At 44.3% G+C, this 21,746-nt stretch overlaps 1 protein-coding gene across 2 annotated transcripts in view; it reads left to right on the top strand.

Annotated features, from left to right (window-relative positions):
• Positions 1-2,940: 2,940 nt before the first annotated feature.
• The window catches only part of LOC147456868 (DUF21 domain-containing protein At2g14520-like), a 68,305-nt gene continuing 49,499 nt past the window's right edge, over positions 2,941-21,746 (top strand). Inside the window, exon 1 of one of the 2 annotated variants that reach the window (XM_086511980.1) lies at positions 2,941-3,235. In XM_086511980.1, coding sequence (XP_086368106.1) covers positions 3,061-3,235 — 175 coding nt within the window. In that variant the 5' untranslated portion in view covers positions 2,941-3,060. The remainder of the gene's footprint in view (positions 3,236-21,746) is intronic. The other variant, XM_086511981.1, reaches the window with a different exon arrangement.

The raw sequence follows: 21,746 nt of genomic DNA, 5'->3' as shown, positions 1-21,746 counted from the left end.
AGCCACCTATCATCTACAACCCTTTCTCCAAAGTAAGAAAAGCTTGCCAAAATTTGGGTGGGGTCCAATGCCCCCATCACCAACCCAAGAACACCAAGGAACAAAAAGAAGTGAGCCATGGATGGCCTATAGAAGCAACCCATTGAACACCCTTATCCCACACATCTAGGATTTTTTGCAAAGCCTCGTATTGTCAGAGCATGAAGCAACAGAGCCCAAGACTACCACGAGTGACCCACTGCTAAGACAAAAAAAACAAGCACTTGTGAACGTTGTTCACTCTTCCTCTCTAGTTAATTTTGCCAAACCAACACTTGAGTTTTTAGGGGGCATCTACACAGTGTGACTAAGTTTTTTGGAATGATGTGAGCAATCTTTTTTTTTTGGGCAAATCTCACAAATATGCGAGAGGTTATATTAAAATGAGAGAACCTATCACATCAGCACCATGCTCAATCCAAGCCATGGCCGCATATATTCCATTGAAGACTAACAATCAACCCTCAAGATGTCGTGGAATTGATGCCTAGAGTTATCCACTTCCATTCGTCAGAAGTTCTATTTTTTCGAATCGCATGGATAATAACCTTGCTAGCTTGGATGATCTTTGTATAGCTAGCTTGAGAGAGATCTTGGGCAAACACACGGCCATTCTTGGCCTTCCAAAAATGGCGATAGAAGCACCTAACCACCTGAGTACATAAGAGGACCGGCAAGCTTTCAATTTTGTTTCCCTCCAAAGAGCAGATCATTCTTGGAGAACCGAATCTTCCAAGTCCTTTGGATCATTTTGCATACTTTCCCTCCTAGTCCTCTAACTCTCAGACATTCCAAGAATAAGTGGGGCAGGTCCTCCTGAGCAGTTCTGCAGCTCAAACACCTATCGGGGCTGATACCTCGAGCTAATACCTTGATACATGTTGGCAGGGCCCCCCATAAAACCTTCCAAAAAAAGATCTTCATGGACAAGGGAAGTTGAGGGTTCCATATGTTCTTTGTAGATGCCATCCATCGAGCCTCTAGCCACCGCTTGCCGCCCCATTGTTTATTCAAGGGGGCGAACCAGTCGGCCCTATACATCATGCCTAAGTAAATTCCCTTGGTGTGTGGTTTGAGAAAGTGGATGCTCTGTGGCCATCGCGAGGCTTTCCACTCAAAGTTAGGAATGCGCATTATTAGACTACCCAAGCTATCTAAGACTTTGTTAATCATTAGCCTTTCCGTGCCATTAAGGTCGAACTGGGTAGCCACCAAGTCTACCTCTCTCCAGTTCATGTTGAAGTCCTCCTGTAGAGCCACGTGGGTAAGACGATGCACTCCTTTGTTGTTCACCTTTCTAGCAATATCCCTCCAGTAAGAATTCAAAAGTAGCCCAGTTGCCTGAGAGAGCCAAGGGGACCAAGTGATATAGAGTTCTGGAAGTATCTGTTAATCTCCCCCCATTCCAAGACCTTTGTTGCACTTGCGCACCATCTCTCTCATAGTACCGCTCATTTTCAAGTGAGTCCACTGAGGGGCAAGAAGTTTGTCGTGAACTTCAATCCCTTTCCACCCCCCCCTCTAAGTAGAGCTTCTCTCTGTCCACCAAATCATGGGTCATAATAGCATGGGCTTGGTTTTGTTTCGCAATCGAGACCACAACCTTGGCACACATGGCCTTCGTATGAACAGCCAGGTTGAGGATCCCTACCCCACCTTGCTCAATTGGTCTAGTGACTACATCCCATTTTTCCCATTGCCAATGGGTCGAGGCTTTGGTGTTATTTTTCCACAAAACCTTTTAATGGTTTCAAGAACTCTTTCCACTTACTTTTGGCTATTTTGAGAAGCGGGCTCACAAAGGCAATGTAGGGGATCATGAAGGAGTTGATCACTTTGACACGGCTAGGGAAAGGCCTTTTGTAGCAAACTATTTTATTGAAAATGGTCAGGCTTGTCACTTATGGTGTCAACTTTGTAGCTTCAAGCACTGCTTTGTTTAAACTAGACTTCAAGCAAGGTGCCATGATTAGTGTGCGCGTGGTAATCAAATCTTGGAAACAATTCACGGTTATTGAGTTCTCTATTAGAAGAAAATATTATATCCTTATATGTTAGTAGAGAGAATATTCAACTTCTAGGTAATATTACTCATACTTTTTTATTATGAGATTCAAGTTTTTGCTTACGGTTATTTACTTAAAGCTGTATCTAATCTACAATATCCAACATATTGGGTCAAAAACTCTCAAGGCAATTAATTTGTGCCGAAGATTCCCAAGGAATCTACAAATCCTAAGGCAAAACAAAGGAGCTATCTCCATCATCTCTCCCCTTCCAAATCCGTGATCTCACATGTGCCGCCTCTCTCTCTCTCTCTCTCTCTCTATCCGCCTGCAATCTCCCTCTCATGTGTGTGTGTGTGTGTGTGTGTGTGTGAGAGAGAGAGAGAGAGAGAGAGAGAGAGAGAGAGAGAGAGGTTTAAATATCATAGGAATACACTAAGAGACCTCAAATTTCTAACCTAACTCGTCAATTTAATAGTTGGTTTTTAAGAGGGAATTGTGATAACCAATCCACCACACTCAATGGTTATTATACTTTCCTCTTTTTATTCACTAAGAGAGATCTCAAAGGTATGCTTGACAAGTCTCGACCTCAAAATCGTGTGCCATGTGCGTGTGAGAGAGAGAGAGAGAGAGAGAGAGAGAGAGAGAGAGAGAGAGAGAGAGAGAGGGGGGGGGGTGTGGAGGAAGGGAGAGAGAAGAAGAAGAGATTTTTTATTGATCCGAATAGATATCAAAGATCTACTCGACAAATTTTGATCTCAAGATGTGAGAGAGAGAGAGAGAGAGAGAGAGAGAGAGAGAAAAAGAAAATTGTGTGTGTGTGTGAGAGAGACCCATTGGCGATGCACGTCAGGGTCAAACACTAGTGTGAAAGGCGGTTCTAAATTAAAATTTGAACAGAGATGTAGGGTCACAACGGCTGGGTGGCGGGAGCGCACTGAGAGAGAGAGAGAGAGAGAGAGAGAGAGAGAGCAGAGGTAGAAGGGGGGCGGGGGGGCGTGGGAAGGACAGGATGGTCGAGCACAGTTGCTGCAAGTTCTCGTTCTGGCTCTACCTCCTGATCGTAGCTGCCCTCGTGATTTTCGCAGGCCTTATGTCTGGCCTTACTCTAGGCCTCATGTCCCTGGGCCTTGTCGATCTTGAAGTTCTTCTCAAGTCTGGATCAGAGAAAGACCGAAAATACGCAGGTATGCTTATCTCATTTTCTTCATGCGTCCCAGAATTTCTATGATTGGAGGTCATACCTTTGTTCTTGTCTCAAATAATGAGGAATGTGTATGTGTAGGCGTGCAACCGAAATCTGTTTTCTTAGGAGGCCTTGTGATATCTTTCGTTCTTGCTTGTACATGCATGACCGAGTGAGGATAATGCATGGCATTTGCTCACACCTAGGTTTGCTCTTGAGCATGAGCAGCAACCCACCCAACTTTCACAGCAAACAACTATGATTTTATGGATGAATGTGATTGTATGGCTGAAGTAATTCTACTAGCTTGCTAGGAACATGGCCTCCAAGTGCTATGGCATCCTGACAGAGCTCATCAAGAGCTGTTCTTCTTCTTCTCAAAGCCCCAATTAACTTGTACAGTGAGCGTGCTACTGGACCCATGTGGTGGAACACACATAACTACACTTGCTATGCTGCTTGGCAGTACCATATGTAATGTTGTTGAGACTTCACCAGCCAATGACTCTTCTCAAAAGTCTGCAAAACCCAAAATGTGGTCTAAATATCATGTAGCAGATTCTTTGCTCAAGGTGTTGTCTATGCTAACACTTAATAGCAACTGAAATGGCTTAAGTCTAGCATCTACTTTGGTTTATTCAAGCTGTGCACATCAAGAAAGGAATTTTGGTTTTACAGTTGGGGCAAACAAGTCCCTCCAAAACCACTCTCCTAGTTTTTGATGCCCATGATGGCCGAAAATTACCCAATGCGGAAGCGTACATACGAGATCCTTTTAACCACAGCTTCATGGTTGATGCAGATCGAGAGGTCAAGAGTTATGATGCTCTCATCTATTGTCAGCAACAAACCCTCAATTCCACATGATATTATCATAGCGGAGATGGCTGTGCAACTCATGTTAGTGGAGGCCATATTCCAAACAAAGCTAGTAGAGACAGGGGAGAGCATATTTGGCATGTGCCAATGACGCTGTGGTATAGTGCACATGCCCTGGATATCGATTCTTACAGTATGACATGGCTCATCTTTCATCTCTCACACATTGAGAGCAACCAGATCCTCATACAAGATTCTGGTAGCTTTGACCCATACACTGTACAATATCTTCCACGTGTATCAAACATAACAGCAAGTAGAGAGTCTAATCCTACAGGCGACCCCAAGCATTGGAATAAAAGTGCGTGCAAAATTGAGTTTCAGCAGGTAGTTTCAACATAGTTGACATGCACATTCTGTACAAATCAAGCACTCTCTGTCGTTTCAAGATGAACTTCACAACTTGTTGCATTGTGTCAATTATTTTGGCGAACCATTTGGTTTGTTCTCTAGTATACCAATCCTTTAGCACCAAGTTTAAGCTGTGCGTATTACAACCATTGACAAAAATGTATGGAAAGGACTTTTTTATTAATTTGCTAGCATTTTTACAGTTCTTTGCATTGTCCATGAGTACTTGAACGACATGTTTAGCACCGATTTCTTTAATTACATTAATCAAAAGGGCAATTAGAAAGATCCAGGGCGTGACATCAATAGACCAGACAAGAGAGGGTAGATCAAGCTTTCAGATCTTGCTCCTATCCTTTGGCGATTCTTCATCCCATACTCGCCCATTTCCTAGTCAGAGAATCAGAATGTCTCCAATCTCACTGCTCTAGGTCATCACGTCTTTTCGGCATCCAAACAAATTTGGAATGCAACAAAACTTGAGGAGAAGTATTACAACACCTAGGGACACAATCCTACCAAGTTTTGCAACCATATGGGAAGGTACATAAATCAGGATCCATCACAAAAAATGTGCAAAAGACTGAAACAATTCTACACGGAAAGGTCCCCCTTAAGCATAGAAACACTTATGCATGGTCAAAACATCAAAAAACAACCATTTAAACCTTCAAATAAACGCATTTAGCTCACAAGCAATGCATCACGAACCACATCAAAATTGAGAATGGTTATACTTAATTTGTAGAGCAAGAGATGAGGAACACAATGTGCTATTTGGAAATGAATTCTGATTACCAATCTAGGAGAAAAGTGGATTATAACTTGTAGCAGCAAGAAGCTTCTTACAGTGCACGTTCAAAACTCTCCTTAGCTAATGATATCCTTTAGTCTAAAACTAAGGGTTTTTACTTAAAGCTTTCCTATAGCCATTCGGCCACTTAGAAGGGTGTAGACTCAGAAAGGTTGAGAGGGTATGCCAAATGTTGTCAAACCCTCCTCCAAGGTCCCCTCTCTCTATGGCGAGAGCGGTCTACTATTGATTGCACAAATCTCTACAATGCTTGGACTTGCCGACGATGTCGACGATGTCGACGATGAGAACGATAACGAGACGGGCTGAAATCTGAAAACGCTAATGGCTGAATTTGCAAATCTTTATCTGTTGAATTCTAACTCTATGTCGGTGACGATGTTGATGGCAACCATGCGACGACGATAGGCTGAAAATGCAGATGTTGAAATCTGCGTTTTCCGGGTTAAAACTGCAAACTACGCTGGATCTGACCGTGTGGCGAGGATCTGCTGCGGGAAGGTGAGATCTGCGAGGTTTGGGGGTTCTACTGTGATGTCTGACTGCTGAAAACTGAAAACGCTGGTGCTTAATGAGGTCTTGTCGTGACGGAACTGCAAAATGCTGGTTGTTATGCTGCTCCAAAAATGCTAGGCTTAAAATGGTCCTGCTGTGGAAATCTGCTAACGCTAGGGCTGATCTGCTGTTGCAAGCTGCTAAGGCTAGGCTGATCTGTCTTCTGTTGTTGCCGGGCTGATCTTGTCCAAAAACGCTAGCTTCCTTGCTGTGGTGCAAAAACGATGTCGTGCAGCTCCGCTTCCATGGCAAGAAAATGAGCAAAGGGATGCCAATCAAGTTTATTTGAATCCTATATGATTATTCAGTAACAATAAGGGCTTGATAACAAGCCAATTTTAAGCCAAAAGTATGTCGGATGCGGCTCTAAAGGGCTAAAATATGTCTTGTTAATGCTAACAATGAGTATGCTTGAAGTGGTCATAGTTGGGATTTTATTCATCAGAGTTGTAGTACTTGAAGTGCTTTATAGGCCTGTCTTTACGGCTCGTCAATTGGAGCTGCAGATAGGAAGTTATGTCAGTTTGAAGTTGAGTCAGTAGCAGATCCGTACCGGATTGGGCAGCTGCTGATAAAGGGTCAAAGATGATATGAATGCATGGGTATGAACTGCTCACTTTGAGGAGCGTGTCGGTCATTCTTGTTCGTCAATCAAAGTTCCGGTTGTCAAGATATGGACAGTTTAAGTTTCATCAGGGATCGGGTCCGTACCGGTCTGGTCGGCTCAGTTGGTGTCTCAACTGGGAGTTTTTGTCTTTTGTCCAGGTTTTGGAATGCATGAGCAGTAATTGCTTTGAGGAGTCTGGTGTCCGGAATGTAATCTCTTGGAATGCATTGACTGCGGGATATAACCAACAAGGCAAGGTCAAGAAGAAACTTGCATCTTGATGGTTGTGGTGGCGTTCGACACACAAGGTGGCAACAGAATTCACGGTGATATTACTAGTTAGGGGATGTTGGAAAGTGGTGTCATGCAAGGCATTGCCTTGGCCGATATGTGTGCCAAATGTGATGCCCTTCAAATAGTGCCCATATGTTATGGCAGACCACCAAGGGACTGGCTGCCCAAAATTTGGCAAGGCCGCCCATTGTAAACAAATTAAAGGGCTTAAGTGGGAAAAAGAAGAAAAACAAGGAGGGCATGGCGGATTTGAGCGCCGTAGGCAGTGTGGAGGGAGAGAAAGAGTAGCGCAGACCGTTGGAGTGCTCGGACGAGCTCGCGGCAATAGCGGAAGTTTCTCAGGAGCTCGAGGCGATCCTTTTTGGCATCAGTCGCGTGTGGAACGGTGCAGATCGACGGCCGGGCTGCCACGTCAGCAAGGGACCGTGCCCATTAGCAATATCGCTAATGGGTTGGCCGTAAATAGCAAGAGGAGTTCCCCATGCAAACTCCCAAGCACGCTTGTATAAAAAAAAAGAGGGATGAGGCCTCATTCTTGCTCTCTTCTTCTCACTCGTACAAGTTTGAAACCCCTTAGCCATTATAATCCTAAGCCTCTTGAATCCAAGCTTCCTAGACCGCTTAATCTAAGCCTCCATAACCATGGTAATCCGAAGCATGCAAGTCTAATCCAAGCTTTTCTACACCCATCATAACACTAATCCTAAACTTCTTTCATAATCCTAAGCTACACTCCTAAGTCGCTTTAGTCTAATCCTATGCTAAACCACCATGGCCATTGTAATCGGAATCCAAGCCTATATGGCCATTTTAGCCCTAAGATAAGCCGGCATAAGCCATTCTAATTCGAAGTCTAAGCCAAATTTCCAAAACCCGCTCCTAAGCAAAAACTCCATAGCCTAAGCTAAGCTTCTTCTAGCCAACTTGATTCAAAGCTTGCTAAGCTTACTCAAATCCAAGCTCCCATAGCCATAGCTAAAGAGAAAATCAAACTCTCTCTCGACCTTGAAGCAGCAGAGGGAAAACGAAGAAGATAAAGGCAAGCTTGACAGACCAATTAAGACAAAGGATCATATTCGGTACTGTTATCATTGGACTGGACATTATCATCATTACTGAAGTTTGATTTTCTTTATTGTCACCTGCATTAAGGAAGATTAAACCATGTAAGGAGCTTAAACTCCACAATTAATATTTGATTAAGCAGCGATACTGTTAACTCTCCATTTTGGGTTATCAAGCTTCAGTATTTGGTACAAACTATCTGTTTTAAGCCTTGTCTCCATTAATTGTGTCTGTTGCAACTCTCTTCCTCACACCTCTCTCAGCCAGAGGCCCCGTGCCTTCTTGGCTCACCTTTCGACCACAAATCCCACGGCAACGCTAGAGCATATTGGGGTCCTGTTGAGAAGTTGCCTGTTGAGCACGTGCTCCTGCTGCCTCTTCTGCCAGAATTGCTGGCGCTAGGTTTTTCTTATATAGCCACTTACTGAATTTGCCCTACCTAGTTTCCAACAAAAGTCACTTAAAAATAATAAATGAAAAATGTCAAAAATAGGGAAAACAGGTCTATGCATTGTAAAAATCTCCTGATGGGTTCTGATGGAAATCTGATGATCATGCTGTGTGTAACCAGAGGATATGCATCTACTCTAAGTGTCTGGACATGCACGATCTGCGAACAGACTCACAAAAGTGCCAGATCACTTCCTATTCTAGACTGACTTGATTGAACTGACCCCTGGACGTGCTGTAGCTTGTCTATGTATACATAGGGTTAGATGTGCACGTGACACTAAATGTCGAGAGAGTATGGCTCGAATCCTTTGTTGTAGTCTCCGTCGATGCTATGTAGCCTCTCTCCTCAATCGTGGCCGTCTGGATCTCCGTAGCTCCAGTGCTCGGTCGATGAGAGTGTCGATAGTGGTCGAATGAGTGTGGGCCAAACTCTACAGTGATGGCTGCTCCTGTGGCTGAAAACGCAGATGCTGAAATCTGCGTTTTCCGGGCTGAAACTGCAAACTACGCTGGATCTGACCGTGCGATGAGGATCTGTTGCGGGAAGGTGAGATTTGCGAGGTTTGGGGATTCTATTGTGATGTTTGATTGCTGAAAACTGAAAACGTTGGTGCTTAATGAGATCTTGTCGTGACAGAACTGCAAAACGGTGGCTGTTATGCTGCTCCAAAACGCTAGCTTCCCTGCTGTGGTGCAAAAACACTAGAGCATATTGGGGGTCCTGATGAGAAGTTGCCTGTTGAGCAAGTGCTCCTATCTCTTCTGCCAGAATTGCTAGCGCTAGGTTTTTCTTATATAGTCACTTACTGAATTTGCCCTACCTAGTTTCCAACAAAAGTCACTTAAAAATAATAAGTGAAAAATGTCAAAAATAGGTCTATGCACTGTAAAAATGACTCTGATGGGTTCTGATGGAAATCTGATGATCATGCTGTGTGCAACCAGAGGATATGCATCTACTCTTAAGTGTTTGGACATGCACGATCTGCGAACAGACTCACAAAAGTGCTAGATCACTTTCTATTCTAGATTGATTTGACTGAACTGAACCTTGGTCGTGCTGTAGCTTGTCCACGTACACATAATGTTAGATGTGCAAGTGACATCCCCTCCTTTTCAAAGTGAGGTACTGGTACCGAACTGTATGGCGTCGAGGGAGATCGCCAACAGCGTTTGAAATCTTGGAAAGGACTCTTCGCCGGCCCACTCTGATGCGTGGGTTGTGCGATACTTAAACTTCATAAAGGTCTGCACCGCTTGCTTCTTTGGGCCGCGCCGAAAGTGACACAAAGTCATCTGTGGCTCCTTCAATGCTTGAACTTTGTCTATGGTCATGCGTCTATCGTCTTCAAGAATCTCTGAGGATGAAAATTCCTGAAACCACTTCCAACGCAAAAACATGAACATACCCATTCCATGTAAAGTGACTGGAAAAATTCTAGTCTTCTTTAAAGACTGTGCATGTAATGCAAATGAACAAAGTGACAGAGTGCCAAACCATTCATCAAACACAAGCAAACAATGGGGTTGAATCTTGATTTTTTGATCTAAATCAATCAATTGTTGCAAAACACAATGGAAATGCCTATGCTTGATGCTCAATCCTTGTTGTGCTCTTTCTGATACTGTGTCATGCCAAGGAAGAGACATGGAATGTGAATTCCTTGAATGCAAACATTTCATCTTTCCATGAATCATCCGCATACATCCGTGTTCATTCATGAGTGAATCGTGTTCATCGTGCAATATGTCATGCCTATGAAAAGGGATCACATAAGGACGGTGACTAAAATACAGGAAAGCATCACGAATGGAACACTCTAACAAGGCGTACTGACTAATCATTCGTACACATAATACTTCCTGTGGGGGTTCTTTGGACCTAGGCTTGAGAGCCAAGATCGGTTCTTTTTGAGGGGGTTCTTTGGACCTAGGCTCGAGAACCAAGATCAGTGCTTCGTGATTGATCGTCTCTGCAATGAGGTTTGCTTCACTAGAGAAAGTATCAACTAACACATCATCTTCATTCTTGGGTTTCCAGTCACTCTTCAAAAACACGACTAGGAATCGACACGCCCAAGAGAACTTGGGTTACATGCGACCGCAACAAGCAAAAAAAATTCTGTGGTTCTAATTTTGAGTGATACAGAACACTACCAAAGCTCTGATACCAATGTAAGGTGCAACGGAAGTGAATGTTGAACTTTGCTCTAGATGAGTGCTCCGAATTGTGCTCAAGGTTCCTTTTACTTACAGAAAGGAGAGCCTTCCGTTCCTTTAGTGAGAGAGTGCAATGGACACAAACAAAGTGGTGAACACTGTGATGAAGGTGCTGAAACTGAGAGATAGAGAGAAGAATACGACACCAGAATGTTTTCAAATCCTCCTCCAAGGGCCCCTCTCTCTATGGTGAGAGCGGTCTACTATTGATTGCACAAATCTCTACAATGCTTGGACTTGCCGACGATGAGGACGATGACGGGCTGAAATCTGAAAACGCTAATGGCTGAAATCTGCAAATCTTTATCTGTTGAATTTTGACTCTATATCGGTGATGATGTCTGTCACAAAGTGATGACGTGGCTGCCCGAGAGGAAACCCTGACTGTTGCTGAAAACCCTAAATTTGCAAACCCTAATCCTAAAACCTCCAAACCCTAAAATTTGCCAGAAATCCTAACCCTAAATTCTGTCCATTCGGGATGGCTACTTGATGAGAAAAACCATGTTGTGCGTTACACAGCCGTTGAGGGAAAAGGTTATAACCAAATGCCACTGTCCACCTTTTACAGGTCACCGCGGTTGTCACCAGGAGGTGTATTTTTCCTGTTGCCTTCCGTAAATAAGTACTAGATATTTTTATTTATTTTATTTTTACTTGTTTTCCCCGGAACCCTTGAAAAGGTGCAAGTGGACATTGCATGGCTAGTGTGAAACGGCTGCGGCCGAATAGGTTTCTCACAGCGGGAGTCTGGGTCGGTCAGTCTGGGATTGGTCGGGCCAGTTAGCACTGAATTTTGATGAGTATGGAAGCCTATGTGCGCCAAATGAAGTCTGGGCCACTCGGAAAGTCACTTATAACTTTATAAGTCAGTGGGAACTAGAGAATTAACTCAAAAGGGGCAAACTGGACACATGGCGGCTCCAGGTAGTTTTGCCACTTCCAGCATGAAGAGGGGGCGCCCAATTTGAGAGAGGAGGCTGATTTTTGATCATAAGTGAGCTACAGTGTGTGTGTGAGTAGTGGGTGCAGGTCTACAGCTTTAATGGAAAGCTTGCCTTCTCCTCTGTCTCATGTAGCGCGATGATTTGCTCTCGTGTATCTCTCTCTCCCCTTTTGCACATATGGTAATGCCCCGCTAGATGGGCTACTCAGATGAACATGTACAGTTCTGGGGGTTTATGCGTGTTTGCGAAGGCAAGAGCCTTCTGAACAGGAACCGGACTAGCTAATTGCTAATCCCCCACAGGTATGCACAGTTCCATCGTGAACGATTGCGAGTTCGGAGAGTTTTCTCGCGTGAAAACTCGTCCAATTCACAGGGGAACTGTCCCATTGTGTGCAGGAGTCCTCGGGACACGCGTAGGCGTGTTCGCTCCGCTAAAAACGATCCGAAACAGCGAATTATAGCCTGCTGTGTTTTTTTGCAGGTTTAGGGTTTCACACCTAAACTGCAAGGGAACACCACACAGGTGCTTTTGACCTACAGGGGTTTTTGCGCCGTTACGTTGCCAAATCAGGTCGAAAACCTGCATTTTCAGCCCTCGCCAAGTTTGGACAGCTTTGTGAAAGCTTGTGCTAAGTGGTCGGATCGTCTACCTTAATTTGAATAAAGATATACCGAAAGGGGCGCCGGTCTTTGGGGCCTACAGGGTGTCGGTCTCGTGTGCGCAGTGACATTCTAGTTACGGGACGCAATTGAGTTCTCTTTCCTTCTCAGTGCTCTGTGTAAAGTTAACAGGTAATTGAAATAGTACCGCCCTCTACGTTGTACAGGCCGGCTATATGGTTCCATCGACGGGATAGTCACTTTTTCTTCAAAAAGTGCAGCGTGGATTGTTGTGGGTGAAAGCAACACAGAGCTTGTCGATATGGCAGAGAAGAGAGACCAAGTACCTGAAGAGGGATCTTCCTCACATGGCACGCAGAAAGTTCCTTCAACTCTTTAAGAAGAGGACAGGTTGTTTAGAACTGCGTTGTTGCATGGACATGTTTCAGCAGTTGGCTAACAACCCAAGGATGCAGGAGTTCTTACATGCTCCGACACAGGGTATTCAGCCTCCTACGCAGGGCATGACTGAGCTGTTGCAGGAAAAGGAGATTTCCAATGCGCAGAGGACTCATGATGCTCGAGGGAAAGCCCATGTGGTTGAGCAACTAGCGGTGTCCAATGATCCAAAGCAACTTGCTTTAGCTGGACAGGAACCGTTTGTGAATGGTCAAGGGAGTAATGAACACGCTATGTGTCAGACCCTTCCATTACCTAATACTTATCCTGGTTATTTTGGAGGTGGTTCAGTGTTTCAAGCTATGGTTGGACCTTCCACAGGTTATATGCCAGGGAATGTGTTCGGGACAATGCAAACAGGCATGGGTAACCCTATGTACGCGAACATGGGTGTCCAACCAGGTTTTCAGGGTGCCTATGGCTAGTTTCGAGTGCCTGGAACACAATTTGGTATGGCTGGTTTTTCGTAGCCATACGTACAAAATGCAGATATGATAGGTAAAACAGTTGATGCGAGTGCTGGAATGAACAATCATGGAGCACCACTGTTACAGGTACCTGTTTATGATAATGTGGCTCCTTTGAGTCAGCCTAAGGATTACAAGGAAGGTGGGCAGGGAGTGAAGTTTGAAACTTTCAGAGGAACTGAGGATCAATTGAAGGCTTTGACCTTCATACAGCAGTTCGATGCAGCTTATGTTGGAGGAAACTTCACGGAATCTTCAAAGATACGCAAGGCTGCCACTTTCTTGAAAGGGAATGCGCTTCAATGGTGGACCGCATTGTTGAACCAGGGTCAAGCCCCAACAACGTGGGTCCAATTCAAACAGCTTTTTGTGCCTACATGGTTGACAAACACTTTTGAAGTGGATGTGATGACAGAATGGCACGAGTTGAATGCTAAACAGTGTGCGAATCTGGAAGAGCACAATAAACAGTTTTGGGCCGCACTGTTGCCAGTCACCTCTTACAGGTTTGTGCTATTTTCAGAACAGATTGAGAAGTACTATTGCGGATTGCCCAAGAAAATCAGGGACTATTGCACAAAGACTACTGTCATGAATATGTTTCAATTGATAGAGAATGCAAGAGTGGCCAGCAATCTATCAAAGGGAGATTCCGATGGATTTAATAGCCACAAGAAAGGGTCCCAGGGCAAACAATTTTCAGCCAAGGGCAATGTTGCAACAAAGCCTTCTGAGCCTCCCACAAAGAAGCCCTCCACTGAAGAAGGTGATACGTCCAAGAAGCAATCTAAGTCTTCTTCGGGACGAGGACAAGGACAAAAGAGACATTTTTCTGGCAAAACTTTTGAAGAACGGAAAGCTCTTAGGGAGGCCAAGAAATGCTACATTTGTGAACAGGAAGGACATTTTGCGAATGAATGCCCACAGAAGAAGTCACAGGATAAGGATGACAAGTCAGACCATAAAGGGAAGAAGCCAAAGCCAAGTGCAGGACTTGTTCCAGATTTGGTTGGAGACCAGCCAAACACAGATGCCACGCCAAACACAGATGCCACGGAGCTGTACAGAGCTTGGGGCAAAGTTAGAGACCAGACATTGTTGGTTTTCTTTGATCCAGCAGCCCGTGCAAATTTCATATCACCAGAATTGGCATCAAAGTTGGGCATTCGTGCAGAGGAGATGGGTATGACAGGGGAAGCAGGTTTGGCATGTCCAGGTCATTTAGAGCCTGTTACTCCCATTTTGGGGAAGCTTCGTCTGCACATTCAGAGCTATGTGGATGCGGAAGAATTTCATATTATGCCACTTGAGGGCTGTGATGTGTTACTGGGTATCCCATGGTGTTACTGGTTGCATGCTATGGTGGATACTTACAACAACAAGATTACCCTTGTACATAGAGGAAAGACTCATGTCCTTGATGTAAAGCTTAAAGGCGAGTCTGTTCCAGTTGTTTTTGCTTCTGCTATTTCATCTGTAATAAAGAATCATCTTTCTGCGTACTTGATCTTTGCAAAAGAAGTACCTCAAGTTGTATCTAATTTGTCTACCTTAGATAAAGACAGGTCAACTTTTTTGAGTGGTTTCAGTGATTGTTTTTCAGACTCTTTGCCAGGGGAGTTACCTCCTGAGAGACCTGAGGATCATACTATAGATCTTGTGCCAGGTTCTAGTCCACCGAATAGACCACCATACAGGGTTAGTGCAGCCCAGCAGAAAGAGATTATGAGTCACGTCAACGAGCTTTTAGAGAAGGGGCTGATTCAGCCCAGTTCATCCCCTTTTTGTTCGCCTGTACTCTTAGTGCAGAAGAAGGATGGTTCATGGCGCATGTGCATTGACTATCGCGCCTTGAATAAGAATACCATCAAGAACAGGTTCCCCATACCGAGGATAGATGACATTCTTGATCGGCTTGAGGGAGCGTCATTGATGATTGTTTACAAGAATAGACCTAAAGAGAGGGTATCATCAGATACGCATTAGGCCAGAAGATGTCCATAAGACTGCGTTCAAGACAACATTTGGTCTCTATGAGTTTCTTGTTATGCCATTTGGTCTCACAAATGCTCCTGCCACGTTTAATAGAATGATGGACAAAATTTTTAGACCACATAGAAACTTCGTGGGTACCTTCTTTGATGACATGATTGTCTATTCGAAGTCCGAAGAGGAGCATAGGGATCACTTGACTGCAGTTTTCAATGAGTTACGTAAGAACAGACTACTCATTAATGCGAAGAAGAGTGAATTCTTTTTGCAAGAGATTCACTTCCTTGGGCACATTGTTTCAAAGGATGGGGTACGCATGGATCCCGCTAAAGTGGAAGCAATTAGGTCATGTCCAGACTTGAAGTCCGTACATGACAACCGAAGCTTTCTAGGCTTATGTTCCTACTACATGAGGTTCATCCGAAATTTTGCTGAGATTGCTTCTCCACTCCATGCACTACAAGGAAAAGGAGTTACTTTCAAGTGGACAGCCAAGGAAATTTTAGCGTTCAAACACTTAAAGAGAAGCTGACTTCAGATCTGGTAATCATTTTGCCAGATCTTTCGAAACCTTTTGTGGTTCAATGTGATGTATGTGGCCATAGTCTTGGTGCAGTTCTAATGCAGAATGGTCGAGTAGTCGCATATGAGAGCAGAATTCTTTTGAAGACTGAAAGGAACTTGCAAGTCTATGAGAAAGAATTGTTGGCAGTAATTCATGCTCTCACTAGTTGGAAACACTATCTGCTAGGGGCTGATTTTGTTGTCCAAACGGATCATCAAACCTTGCGATATTTTCTCACACAGACGAAGTTGTCTGAGAAGCACATGCGATGGGCAAACATCTTGTCAATGTTCCATTTTCAGATTGTGCATGTGCAAGGGAAAAAGAACGTGGTGGTTGATGCATTGTCACGAAAGCCCCAAATTTCAGCAGTGTCAATTCCGTACCATTGTGAACTAGACGAAATGAAGACACAATATGCTGAAGATTCAGATTTTGCAAGGATCTATGACCAGCTTGTTGATGGGCAACATCATGAGCACTATATGCTTAAGAATGACTCTCTCATGATGCATGGAAAGTTATGCGTTACCAAACAGTTACGGCCCAAGATTTTGATGGAAAGTCATGCTCCACCTTATGCTGGGCATCGTGGAATTGATGCGACAGTGAAAGGGGTTGAGGCATTCTTCTATTGGCCAGCTTTGCGTCAAGATGTTGACACATTTGTAAGATCATGCTTAGTATGCCAAAAAGTCAAATTTGATAGACAAAAGCAACCAGGATTGTTGCAGCCATTGCCGATCCCAGATAGGCCATGGGAAAGCATAGCAATGGACTTTATCTTTGATCTTCCAAGGACGCAAACAAGCAATGATGGGATTTGGACTATCATTTGTAGGTTCAATAAACAGGCCCATTTCATTCCTGTGAGGAAGAAGATAAAGCCAGAACACATGGTCAAGATATTTATGAGCAATATCTTTAAATATCACGGGATGCCTCAGTCAATTGTCAGTGACAGAGATCCACGTATGACGAGTCTTTTCTAGAAGGCATTGTTTGAGAACATGGGCACTACGCTAAAGTTCTCTTCTTCCTTTCATCTGCAAATTGATGGACAGTCAGAAGAGGCAAATTCTACTGTCCTGGACCTGCTCAAATGTTATGTGTCAGAGCACAAGGCAACTTGGGAACACCATCTTCCATTGGTTGAATATGCTTACAATAACACTGTGCATACGTCAACAGGTAAGGCACCATTTTAGATAGTGGAAGGAGGGAAGAAAGTCTCGCCCATTTTGCAGACTAAGGACAAGATTTTTGAGGCAGACAAGTATGTGCAAGATATGGATGAAACATATAGGAAGATAAAGATTGCTCTTGAGAAGACTCAGGCTAAGCAAAAGAAAGCTGCTGATCGTCACCGTCGTGCACTTGTATTTTCACTTGGTGATTGGGTGCTTTTGCGCTTTGAAAAGGCCAGGTTAAGGAAAAGGAAAAGCAAGGAACACTTGTTTCCTAAGCTCAGTATGCGATATTATGGTCCTTTTCAAATTTCAGAAAAGATCAGCGATGTAGCTTACAGGTTAAAGCTACCAGAAGGCTGGAAAATACATAATGCTTTTCATGTCAGCCTTCTAAGACCCTTTGTTGGTGATGTGCCAGAGAATATGCTTGATGAGGAACAACCCGAAGTGGAAGAATTGGATGAAATCCTTGTTCCTGAACAAATATTGGCACATAAAGAAAGAAAGGTTGCAAGACGCTATTTGGTGAAGTTCAAGAACTATCCATCGTTGGATGCCAAATGGATGGAAGAGTCTGAATTGGTTGATTCACCTCAGCTATTGCAATTGTATCTTGAAGCCTTTCAGATGGAACCCACAGTGACTTGATGTAGCCTTTTCTAGAGCAAGGCAAGAGCATGGTTCATGATGCTCAAGAGAGTAGTTAAGCAATTGTATCCACTCTTTCCATACAGAATTTAGCTAGAGAAGTTTGTGCTTGAGAGTACACTAGAAGACTTCTATGCTTGATATATGTGTCGTAGCCACGTTGGTGGGATTGTTTAATCGTCCAACGCTACATTTCCGGAAGCATGTATATCTTGGATTCCCATCATAGAATATATGTGATATCAGGAGATATTGCATGTATTATTGGCATGCAAGCGAGGTCGCTTGCAGTATTTCAAGGGTGGGGTGTGTCACCAGGAGGTGTATTTTTCTTGTTGCCTTCCGTAAATAAGTACTAGATATTTTTATGTATTTTATTTTTACTTGTTTTCCTCGGAACCCTTGAAAAGGTGCAAGTGGACATTGCATGGCCAGTGTGAAATGGCTGCGGCCGAATAGGTTTCTCACAGCGGGAGTCTGGGTCGGTCAGTCTGGGACTGGTCGGGCCAATTAGCACTGAATTCTGATGAGTATGGAAGCCTGTGTGCGCCAAATGAAGTCTGGGCCACTCGGAAAGTCACTTATAACTTTATAAGTCAGTGGGAACTAGAGAATTCACTCAAAAGGGGCAAACTGGACACATGGCGGCTCCAGGCAGTTTTGCCACTTCCAGCATGAAGAGGGGGTGCCCAATTTGAGAGAGGAGGCTGATTTTTGATCATAAGTGAGCTACAGTGTGTGTGTGAGTAGTGGGTGCAGGTCTACAGCTTTAATGGAAAGCTTGCCTTCTCCTCTGTCTCATGTAGCACGATGATTTGCTCTCGTGCATCTCTCTCTCCCCTTTGGCACATATGGTAATGCCCCGCTAGATGGGCTACTCAGATGAACATGTACAGTTCTGGGGGTTTATGCGCGTTTGCCAAGGCAAGAGCCTTCTGAACAAGAACCGGATTAGCTAATTGCTAATCCCCCACATGTACGCACAGTTCCATCGCGAACGATTGCGAGTTCGGAGAGTTTTCTCGCGTGAAAACTCGTCCAATTCACAGGGGAACTGTCCCATTGCGTGCGGGAGCCCTTGGGACACGCGTAGGCGTGTTCGCTCCGCTAAAAACGATCCGAAACAACGAATTACAGCCTGCTGTGTTTTTCTGCAGGTTAAGGGTTTCGCACCTAAACTGCAAGGGAACACCGGGGGAGCCTCGTGAGAGCCTTGGGATGCGTGTACAGGCTTTTGGGCACCCGGCAGTGAAAAACAGGGAATTACAGCCCGCTGAATTTCTGTGACAGCTCACCAAAAAGCTTCCAGATAGCGAGGGAATCCGTCCTACACAGGTGCTTTTGACCTACAGGGGTTTTTGCTTCGTTACGTTGCCAAAATCAGGTCGAAAACCTGCGTTTTCAGCCCTCGCCAGGTTTGGACAGCTTTGTGAAAGCTTGTGCTAAGTGGTCGGATCGTCTACCTTAATTTGAATAAAGAAATACTGAAAGGGGCGCCGGTCTTTGGGGCCTACAGGGTGTCGGTCTCGTGTGCGCAGTGACATTCTAGTCGCCGCTGGACGCAATTGTGTTCTCTTTCCTTCTCAGTGCTTTGTGTAAAGTTAACAAGTAATTGAAATAGTACCGCCCTCTACGTTGTACAAGCCGGTTATAGCGGCATTGCTACCACCATGAAAGGGGTAGAGAGATACTTCTTTTGGCCGAGACTCAAGAAGGATGTGGAAGAGTTTGTGCGTAGTTGCTTGGTATGCTAGAAGGTCAAGTTTGACATGCATAAAGCACAGGGATTGTTACAGCATTTGCCCATACCCACCCGCCCCTGGGAAAGTATTGCAATGGATTTCATTTTTGATCTCTTGAGAACACAGAGTGGTCACGATGGTATCTGGACTGTTATTGACTGATTTAGCAAACATGCTCATTTTATTCCAATGAAGAAAACAGTCAAGCCGGATCACTTAGCGAGACTGTTTGTGGCCCAGATCTTCGGATTACATGCATGCTTGAGACGATTGTCTCCGATAGGGACCCCAAATTTACGAGTTTGTTTTGGAAGGCAGTTTGGGAGAACATTGGCACGCGGTTGCAATTCTCGTCATCGTTCCACCCACAGACTGACGGGGCAATTTGAGATTGCCAATTCAGTGGTTTTAGATTTATCGAAGTCTTATATCTCGGATCAGAAGACTCAATGGAGAAAAGTACCTACCTTTGGTGGAATTTGCCTACAATAACACGATACACTCTTCGACGGGGAAGGCGCCATTTGAGATTGTTGAAGGTGTTGCGAAGGTTCCATCCTTCCTAAGCACGAAAGATAAGATTTTTGAAGCGGATGAATATACGCGAGACTTAGATACAGCTTTTGCCAAGGTTCGCGAGACTTTGCAGAAATCTCAAGAACGACAGAAAGAGGCAGCGGATAGCCATCGTCGTGACTTGAAATTGAAGGAGGATGATTGGGTGCTCTTACGTTTTGAGAAGGCACGCCTGAGAAAGAAAAAGGGAAAGAAGAGGCTTTTTCCAAAGCTTAGTATGCGATACTACGGACCTTTCCAGATCTCTGAAAAGATTAATGACGTCTCCTTCCGATTGAAACTGCCTGACACTTGGAGGATTCACAATGCATTTCATGTGAGTCTCTTGAAACCTTTTAAAGGTGATGTGCTTGATGATGGGAGCCTGATGAGCAACCCGAAGTGGAAGAAAACGAGGAGATCCTTGTTCCTGAACAGATTTTGGCACATAAGGATACGAAGAATAAAGGTAAAGTCCGAAGGCGGTTCTTGGTTAAGTTCAAGAACTATCTTGCATTGGATGCGAAGTGGATGGAGGAGAAGGACCTAGCAGATACTCCTCAGATTGTGAAACTTTACCTCGAGGCTTTTGGTTTAGCATAGTCTACTCCAAATGGAACCCAGAACTCAGCTTGGCCGGAGATCTGGTGTAGTGGGATGCACAAGAGGGGAGTTACTCCGCTCCTTTGTCAACAGATGCCTTGATTTTGATACTAGAGTCACTGATGTCTCTTTGAGCTTCAAGGATACTGAAAGCTGATAGTATTCTGTGGTATGACTTTATGAAATGGAATTCCTGATTATGTTACTGATTTGTTCTTGACTTCTTTTAAGTGCAGGAACTGATAGACAAAATGATTGCAGCATTTTGGTCTGATTGATCTCGAATAGACATGGTTGCAATAGGGGTTAGTCAATCGGACATATATGATGTCTCGATTGGATCTAGATGCGATTGCTAGCTACCATTGCCGATAAATCATGATCTAAGATCCGAATGAATGTTGAATGTCATGTGATGTCGTGTGATGTGACTGTCGATTGGTACATGTGCTAGATGTGTGTTCCTAGTACGTAGGTACTAACAATCGGTGTCTGCTAAGATGGTTTATGGCCTCTGTCTGTTTTGCAGGCGTAATCAAGGGTGATTACAATGCTTTCAAGAGGGGGGTATGTCACAAAGTGATGACGTGGCTGCTCGAGAGGAAACCTTGATTGCTACTGAAAACCCTAAATCTGCAAACCCTAACCCTGAAACGTGCAAATCCTAAAATTTGCCAAAAACCCTAACCCTAAATTCTGCCCTGACCTAACCCTAACCCTAACCATCAAAGGCAGCAGGGGCAGAACCCGTGAGATGCGCAACATGTTGACGTTGCACTGTACGGCAGTCCCGTAATTTGCGACAGCTTGCTTTTCTCTACGCAAGTATGAGAAAGAGAGAGAGAAAGAGAAGTCTTTTGCTTTAGTTTAAAACCAAGAGAGAGCTTGAGAGAGGAAAGAGCCTTTGCTTTTATTTAGGCTTTTTGATTTGAAGCTTTTCGAGGCTTTGCTTTTGGCATCCCTTGTAAACATTAGATAAGTGGTTTGGGCTCCCACTCTGCAGAGCATCTGGACGCAGAGTCTGAGAGTGAGACCCAAACCACTCTTGTACTTTGAACATTGATTAATACATAAAGAAATACCGAAAGGGGTGCTAGTCTTTGGGGCCAATATCTTTAGGCACGGAACTTCGCCGGGCCAGTGCAAATCTATTGTGACCTGTGAACTGTTTTGAAGTGGTTATTTAGTGCTGTCGTGATTGATTCTTGACTTGGAGTGTCCAAGTCTGTTACAATGTCAATGGCAACGATGCGACAACGATGCGCTGAAAACGCAGATGTTGAAATCTGCGTTTTCCGGGCTGAAACTGCAAACTACGCTGGATCTGATCGTGCGGCGAGGATCTGTTGTGGGAAGGGTGAGATCTGCGAGGTTTGGGGATTCTATTGCGATGTCTGACTGCTGAAAACTGAAAACGCTGGTGCTTAATGAGATCTTGTAGTGACAGAACTGCGCAACGGTGGCTGTTATGCTGCTCCAAAAACGCTAGCTTCCCTGCTGTGGT

Source organism: Adiantum capillus-veneris, chromosome 5, assembly GCF_014529385.1.
Source record: "Adiantum capillus-veneris isolate H3 chromosome 5, ASM1452938v2, whole genome shotgun sequence".
In the NCBI taxonomy this organism is placed as follows: domain Eukaryota; kingdom Viridiplantae; phylum Streptophyta; class Polypodiopsida; order Polypodiales; family Pteridaceae; genus Adiantum; species Adiantum capillus-veneris.
This window is presented reverse-complemented; position numbering and strand designations above follow the sequence as displayed.